The sequence below is a fragment of the Coregonus clupeaformis genome, unplaced genomic scaffold (genome assembly GCF_020615455.1).
Source record: "Coregonus clupeaformis isolate EN_2021a unplaced genomic scaffold, ASM2061545v1 scaf3027, whole genome shotgun sequence".
Lineage (NCBI taxonomy): Eukaryota > Metazoa > Chordata > Actinopteri > Salmoniformes > Salmonidae > Coregonus > Coregonus clupeaformis.
In genome coordinates this window covers 24,073-32,053 of record NW_025536481.1, presented here as the reverse complement: position 1 = coordinate 32,053, position 7,981 = coordinate 24,073, and the positions used below count along the sequence as shown (strand labels likewise).

Sequence of the window (7,981 nt, the reverse complement as noted above, 5' to 3'; positions counted from 1 at the left end):
CATCTAGTGACTACCCTCTCCCTCCCCCAGGTCCCTCCTGACATGGCCATCTAGTGACTACCCTCTCCCTCCCCCCAGGTCCCTCCTGACATGGCCATCTAGTGACTACCCTCTCCCTCTCCCCAGGTCCCTCCTGACATGGCCATCTAGTGACTACCCTCTCCCTCTCCCCAGGTCCCTCCTGACATGGCCATCTAGTGACTACCCTCTCCCTCTCCCCAGGTCCCTCCTGACATGGCCATCTAGTGACTACCCTCTCTCCCTCTCCCCAGGTCCCTCCTGACATGGCCATCTAGTGACTACCCTCTCCCTCTCCCCAGGTCCCTCCTGACATGGCCATCTAGTGACTACCCTCTCCCTCTCCCCAGGTCCCTCCTGACATGGCCATCTAGTGACTACCCTCTCCTCTCCCCAGGTCCCTCCTGACATGGCCATCTAGTGACTACCCTCTCCCTCCCCCAGGTCCCTCCTGACATGGCCATCTAGTGACTACCCCCTCTCCCCAGGTCCCTCCTGACATGGCCATCTAGTGACTACCCTCTCTCCCCAGGTCCCTCCTGACATGGCCATCTAGTGACTACCCTCTCCCCCCTAGGTCCCTCCTGACATGGCCATCTAGTGACTACCCTCTCTCCCCCAGGTCCCTCCTGACATGGCCATCTAGTGACTACCCTCTCCCTCCCCAGGTCCCTCCTGACATGGCCATCTAGTGACTACCCCTCCCTCTCCCCAGGTCCCTCCTGACATGGCCATCTAGTGACTACCCTCTCCCTCTCCCCAGGTCCCTCCTGACATGGCCATCTAGTGACTACCCTCTCCCCTCTCCCCAGGTCCCTCCTGACATGGCCATCTAGTGACTACCCCTCCTCCCCAGGTCCCTCCTGACATGGCCATCTAGTGACTACCCTCTCCCTCTCCCCAGGTCCCTCCTGACATGGCCATCTAGTGACTACCCTCTCCTCCCTTAGGTCCCCTGACATGGCTATCTAGTGACTTTCCCCTCTCTCCCCAGGTCCCTCCTGATATGGCTATCTAGTGACTACCATCTCTTCTCCCCAGGCCCTCTCTGACATGGCCATCTAGTGACTACCCTCTCCCTCTCCCCAGGTCCCTCCTGACATGGCCATCTAGTGATACCCTCTCCCTCTCCCCAGGTCCCTCCTGACATGGCCATCTAGTGACTACCCTCTCCCCAGGTCCCTCCTGACATGGCCATCTAGTGATACCCTCTCCCTCTCCCCAGGTCCCTCCTGACATGGCCATCTAGTGACTACCCTCTCCCCAGGTCCCTCCTGACATGGCCATCTAGTGACTACCCTCTCCCCAGGTCCCTCCTGACATGGTCATCTTGTAACCAGTGTGCCAGGGGCCCTCAGGAGCCACTCACCGTCTCTGGGTGGTTCTCGAAGATCTCCCGTGCCTCCTCCTTGTTGCACAGCTCCTCGATACATTCTCTCTCCAGGTTACCTTTCTTACTCTCCTCTAACATAGAGTTGGCCCTGCGGTGGCGAGACAGAAACTGGGAGGCCCTGTTCTGAGTTAAGACTGGACACACACACACGCAGGCACACGCACACACACACACGCACGCACACACACACACACACACACACACAACACACACGCAGGCACACACACACACACACACACACGCACGCACACACACGCGCACACGCACACACGCACACACACACACGCACACGCACACACACACACGCACACGCACGCACACACGCACACACACACTGGGTTGGTTATGTTTCCACTTGCAACTCCAGAAATATGCATTCAATGTTTATGTATTTCTACTGGTTGGTTGAATTAACATATCAATAAGATGTTAACTGCCATTGGTTACACTTGCAGATAGGGGGGAGATCTTGAACGTAAATTCTTCCCCGGTCTGATATGAACGTGCACAGTAGGTCACGTTCTGAAATACTGCTTTCTATTGTCAGACGTGCAACGTGTAGTACTTCTACGCACGTGGTTCAGATGTATACAGTACGTGTAGCGTAACTGGTAGATATTGGGGGCATCCTGGGATGGGCTTTTGTATGTTATTGCTGTATTGTAATTATAAACTGGGTGGTTCGAGCCCTGAATGCTGATTGGCTGACAGCCATGGTATATCAGACCGTATACTACGGGTATGACAAAAACATGTATTTTTACTGCCCTAATTACGTTTGTTACCAGTTCATAATAGCAAAGGCACCTCGGGGGTTTTGTGGTATATGGCCAATATACCACGGCTAATGGCTGAGTCCAGGCACTCCGTTGCTTCGTCTTAAGAACAGCCCTTCAGACTGGTATATTGGCCATATACCACACCCCCTCGGGCCTTATTGCTTAAAGGTCACATTAGCCTCCTGCTAATTCAGTTATTTCCCTGCTAAAAAGACTATTCCACGAATAATAATTGTTAGAGCCGATTTGGGCATACTTTTTGTATCAAAGACTGAACATACTGAGCTCCATGTACATTTGTGTAAATATATTAAATATTAATGTATATGATGAAATATTAGGTACGTACCTTTATGATTTATTTACCGGATTGAGATATATTCATTTGTTATTAGTGTAACTCCAGTTTTTGGCCCCCCTCTTGCCCATTCATTGTACTGTGTTAATTGTGTTAGTATAAAGGCAGGAAGTTGGGCCTTCGGGGGAGAGTCCTTGCTAGATGCGGGAGCGGTATAGTTTTTGACCATATAGACATACAGAAATACAGACAGACAGGTCATATTATATTATGTATTTGCATTTCAAGTAATCTCTGCTTTAAGTTGATTGGAGAATACCTTTTTGTTAGATAAGAAGAATAAACATTTTTTGTTGCACTATATCCCTGGATCTCATTGAATGTTTGGCCGTTTGGAAACGTTGAGTGTGGACTGTATGCGTCCGAAACAACCCCGCTTCAGGCTAGGGCAGTGGCTATGGTAAAGAGGAAAGGAAGCCACTACAATAATAATATGCCATTTAGCAGACGCTTTTATCCAAAGCGACTTAGAGTCATGTGTGCATACATTTTTTGTGTATGGGTGGTCCCGGGGATCGAACCCACTACCCTGGCGTTACAAACGCCGTGCTCTACCAGCTGAGCTACAGAGGACCACGAATCTACAGCCGTCAACATACTGTTTGTCCTGCACATCTAATGTGCTTCCTTGTGTCTATCATCAGGTACTTACATCTATTGTATTCTGGACTATTTCTGTCATCGTTATGATGTTTGATTACAAAATGCCCAGCGTGATATTAACATGCGAGCGACGAATCACGAATCTACAGGCATCGACATACTGTTTGTAATGCGCTTCCTTGTGTCTTATCGTCAGAATGAACACCCAATCAACTGGGATCGATGGCTGGACAAGTCCTTTCTCTAAAAACACCAAGGCAAGAGAGTTTACGAAGTACGATTACATCTGTCACACTCACACAACACGTGTTCATTACATGGTTATTACTTGGGATAACAGCAGGAGGAGTTATTGGTTTCTGTATGTGACACTGTCACCGGTCTGCAGACAAGCTACGAACCGTGTGTGTGTGTGTGTCTGTGTGTGTGTGTGTGTGTGTCTGTGTGTGTGTGTGTGTGTGTGTGTGTGTGTGTGTCTGTGTGTCTCTGTGTGTGTGTGTGTGTCTGTGTGTGTGCGTGTGCGTGTGCGTGTGTGTGTGTGTGACCACATAGAAACCTCTATTTGATATTTTCCACGTTTGATTGATGAATAATTCGGACCAACTGTAGATGAACTGGATTAGCAGCAGTCCATTTCAACAGGCCTTTGTTCTAGTTTGCAGGGCATTAACCCCACCACGTGGTCTATTTCAATCAAAGCGTTAGTAAAAAAAACATCAATCATCTAGAGGTGTCACTGATCTTCCGAGGCTCCAGGAAAAGTCTAAAACATCAGATCAGCTGTTGCTCGTGTCGACATAACGCAGCGCAAACGTTTCTGAATTTATAACATGCTGTGAAAGTAGCGTTGGCTTTGACGCAGGAAAGTTGTTTTCTAGTATGGAAGTTACCGTTATTCTTTGGCCCTGACGCATGAAAGTTGTCTTTTAGTAAGGAAGTTACCGTTTATTCGTTGGAAAAGAAAAGACAAACACCAAACATACACCACCGATCTTGTGAAAGAGTAAATACAACAACCGCCAAAGTTGTACTTTTATCTGTTATCCAACATAAAAATCACGTTTCACTTACATCGGTGAGCATCGCAGAGCGCCAGGAGAAAGACGAGACGAGCCACGGATTCTCCCAACGTCATTTTCTTACTCCGCATAGTAGAGCCGATCCTCTGAACAGCTCAAAGGTCTGTGAGAAAAAACGTTTTCTTCCCGACAATGTTTTCGCCTGTTCGGTGAGAGAGCTGGGACTGACTGGACCGGGAGCGGGGAGAGGAGAGGAGAGGAGGGAGGCGACATTTGCGTGTCGTGAACAACATTAGCGTGAGCAGCATCAGTGGAATCGGCCTTCAAAAATAAAAGTCCACCATTGAAACACGCCACAATTGGAGTAGATCATAGCCACGGAATGTAGGAGTGCTGAGACGAAATAAAAATAAATCTACAGAACCAGTCAAAAGTTTGGACACACCTACTCATTCAAGGGGTTTTCTTTATTTTTACTATTTTCTACATTGTAGAATAATAGTGAAGACATCAAAACTATGAAATAACATTTTACATTTACATTTTAGTCATTTAGCAGACGCTCTTATCCAGAGCAACTTACAGTTAGTGAGTGCGTACATTTTTCATACTGGCCCCCCGTGGGTAGTAACCAAAGAAGTGTTAAACAAATCAAAATATATTTTATATTTGAGATTCTTCAAAGTAGCCACCCTTTACCTTGATGACAGCTTTGCACACTCTTGGCATTCTCTCAACCAGCTTCATGAGGTAGTCACCTGGAATGCTTTTCCAACAGTCTTGAAGGAGTTCCCACATATGCTGAGCACTTGTTGGCTGCTTTTCCTTCACTCTGCGGTCCAACTCATCCCAAACCATCTCAATTGGGTTGAGGTCGGGGATTGTGGAGGACAGGTCATCTGATGCAGCACTCCATCACTCTCCTTGGTACATTTTTATTTTATTTTATTTATTTATTTCACCTTTATTTAACCAGGTAAGCCAGTTGAGAACAAGTTCTCATTTACACTGCGACCTGGCCAAGATAAAGCAAAGTAGTGCAATAAAAAACAACAACACAGAGTTACATATGGGGTAAAACAAAACATAAAGTCATAATTACAACAGAAAATAGAAAATATATATACAGTGTGTGCAAATGTGGCAAGTTATGGAGGTAAGGCAATAAATAGGCCATAGTGCAAAATAATTACAATTAGTATTAACACTGGAATGATAGATGTGCAGAGATGATGTGCAAATAGAGATACTGGGGTGCAAATGAGCAAAATAAATAACAATATGGGGATGAGGTAGTTGGGTGGGCTAATTTCAGATGGGCTGTGTACAGGTGCAGTGATCGGTGAGGTGCTCTGACAACTGATGCTTAAAGTTAGTGAGGGAGATAAGAGTCTCCTGCTTCAGAGATTTTTGCAATTCGTTCCAGTCATTGGCAGCAGAGAACTGGAAGGAATGGCGGCCAAAGGAGGTGTTGGCTTTGGGGATGACCAGTGAGATGTACCTGCTGGAGCGCATACTACGGGTGGGTGTTGCTATTGTGACCACTGAGCTAAGATAAGGCGGGATTTGCCTAGCAGTGATTTATAGATGGCCTGGAGCCAGTGGGTTTGGCGACGAATATGTAGTGAGGACCAGCCAACGAGAGCGTACAGGTCACAGTTAGCTGAATAAACTAAGTTAGTCTATTCCTAGAAAACATTGAACCGCTGTAGTTTACAACAATTATAGTTTCTGGGGTGGAAGTTGGGAGAGTTATATTTGGGTGTTTCAGTGAAACGTGAGTGAGGGAGGCCCCGCTCTCTCGCTTTCCCAGATGTTTAGTTCATTTCATTTCGATCTCCTTTGCATTATTGTAGCCATCTGCTGCAGCCTGTCAACTATGCCTCTGTCTATCCCTGTTCTCTCCGCACAGGCCGTACAAACGCTTCACACCGCGTGGCTGCTGCCACTCTAACCTGGTGGTCCCTGCACGCACAACCTCACATGGCCTCTCCTATCATTGCTACGCATGAGCGACACACAATTAATCTTCTCCTTTCCCCCTTCTGATAACCAGGTGGCGAATCGCATCTCTGCATGTCTGGCAGACATATCAGTGTGGATGACGGATCACCACCTCAAGCTGAACCTCAGCAAGACAGAGCTGCTCTTCCTCCCGGGGAAGGACTGCCCGTTCCATGATCTCGCCATCACGGTTGACAACTCCGTTGTGTCCTCCTCCCAGAGTGCAAAGAGCCTTGGCGTGACCCTGGACAACACCCTGTCGTTTCTCCGCTAACATCAAGGCGGTGACCCGATCCTGTAGGTTCATGCTCTACAACTTTCGTGAGAGTCGACCCTGCCTTACACAGGAAGCGGCACAGGTCCTAATCCAGGCACTTGTCATCTCCCCGTCTGGATTACTGCAACTCGCTGTTGGCTGGGCTCCCTGCCCTGTGCCATTAAACCCCTACAACTCATCCAGAACGCCGCAGCCCGTCTGGTGTTCAACCTTCCCAAGTTCTCTCACGTCACCCCGCTCCTCCGCACACTCCACTGGCTTCCAGTTGAAGCTCGCATCTGCTACAAGACCATGGTGCTTGCCTACGGAGCTGTGAGGGAACGGCACCTCCGTACCTTCAGGCTCTGATCAGTCCCTTACACCCAAAGCGAGGGCATTGCGTTCATCCACCTCTGGCCTGCTGGCCCCCTACCTCTACAGAAGCACAGTTCCCGCTCAGCCCAGTCAAAACTGTTCGCTGCTCTGGCACCCCAATGGTGGAACAAGCTCCCTCACGACGCCAGGACAGCAGAGTCACTCACCACCTTCGGAGACACTTGAAACCCCACCTCTTTAAGGAATACCTGGGATAGGATAAAGTAATCCTTCTACCCCCTCTTACCCCACCCCCAAAAAAATAAAAAAATATAATAATAATAACTATTGTAAAGTGGTTGTCCCACTGACTATCATAAGGTGAATGCACCAATTTGTAAGTCGCTCTGGATAAGAGCGTCTGCTAAATGACGAAAATGTAAATGTAAAAATGTGGGTAGTATATGGGGCTTTGGTGACAAAAGCGGATGGCACTGTGATAGACTACATCCAATTTGCTGAGTAGAGTGTTGGAGGCTATTTTGTAAATGACATCGCCGAGTCAAGGATCGGTAGGATAGTCAGTTTTACGAGGGCATGTTTGGCAGCATGAGTGAAGGAGGCTTTGTTGCGAAGGAAACCGATTCTAGATTTAACTTTGGATTGGAGATTCTTAATGTGAGTCTGGAAGGAGATTTTACAGTCTAACCAGACACCTAGGTATAAAATAGCCCTTACAACAGCCTGGAGGTGTGTTTTGGGTCATTGTCCTGTTGAAAAACAAATGATAGTCCCACTAATAGCTCTTTGCGGGACTTTAACTGTGGAAATCACCTCCCCTAGGACAATTGTGGCATAATTCCAAAAAAATGTAACCGTTTGCATGTTTCAGTGGGTGACTTCTTTATTTTGAAGGCAAACCGACCTGTTCCACTATTGTTGCTCACGCTAATGTTGCTCACGACACACTGGTGTTAGGGGGTGGAGGCCGACAGCGGGAAGCGCTGTGTGAGTTACGCTCTACTCTAATCAAATCAAATCAAATCAAATCAAATTTGATTGGCCACATGCGCCGAAAACAACAGGTGTAGACATTACGGTGAAATGCTTACTGACAGCCCTTAACCAACAGTGCATTTATTTTTAACAAAAGTAAAATAAAACAACAACAAAAAAGTGTTGAGATAAAAAGAGCAGAAGTAAAATAAAATAACAGTAGGAGGCTATATATACAGG

The 7,981-nt window shown here is 47.4% G+C and overlaps 1 protein-coding gene across 1 annotated transcript; it reads right to left on the bottom strand.

Moving 5' to 3' along the window:
- Positions 1 to 1,272: 1,272 nt before the first annotated feature.
- Positions 1,273 to 4,323, bottom strand: LOC123489420 (vitamin K-dependent protein S-like). Its single transcript, XM_045220016.1, has 2 exons — positions 4,223 to 4,323; positions 1,273 to 1,545 (listed from the first exon to the last, which is right to left on the bottom strand). Exons 1-2 carry the CDS (start codon positions 4,299 to 4,301, stop codon positions 1,373 to 1,375), a joined length of 252 nt encoding a protein of 83 aa, XP_045075951.1. The 5' UTR covers positions 4,302 to 4,323; the 3' UTR covers positions 1,273 to 1,372.
- Between the last annotated feature and the right edge of the window lie 3,658 nt (positions 4,324 to 7,981).

Excerpts from the sequence above, each read along its gene's own strand:
- LOC123489420 (XM_045220016.1), bottom strand. The coding sequence starts at position 4,301 with ATGCGGAGTAAGAAAATGACGTTGGGAGAATCCGTGGCTCGTCTCGTC. Across the intron at positions 1,546-4,222 it reads GCTCTGCGATGCTCACCGAT|TCTTAACTCAGAACAGGGCC; the intron begins GTAAGTGAAACG and ends GTGTGTGTCCAG.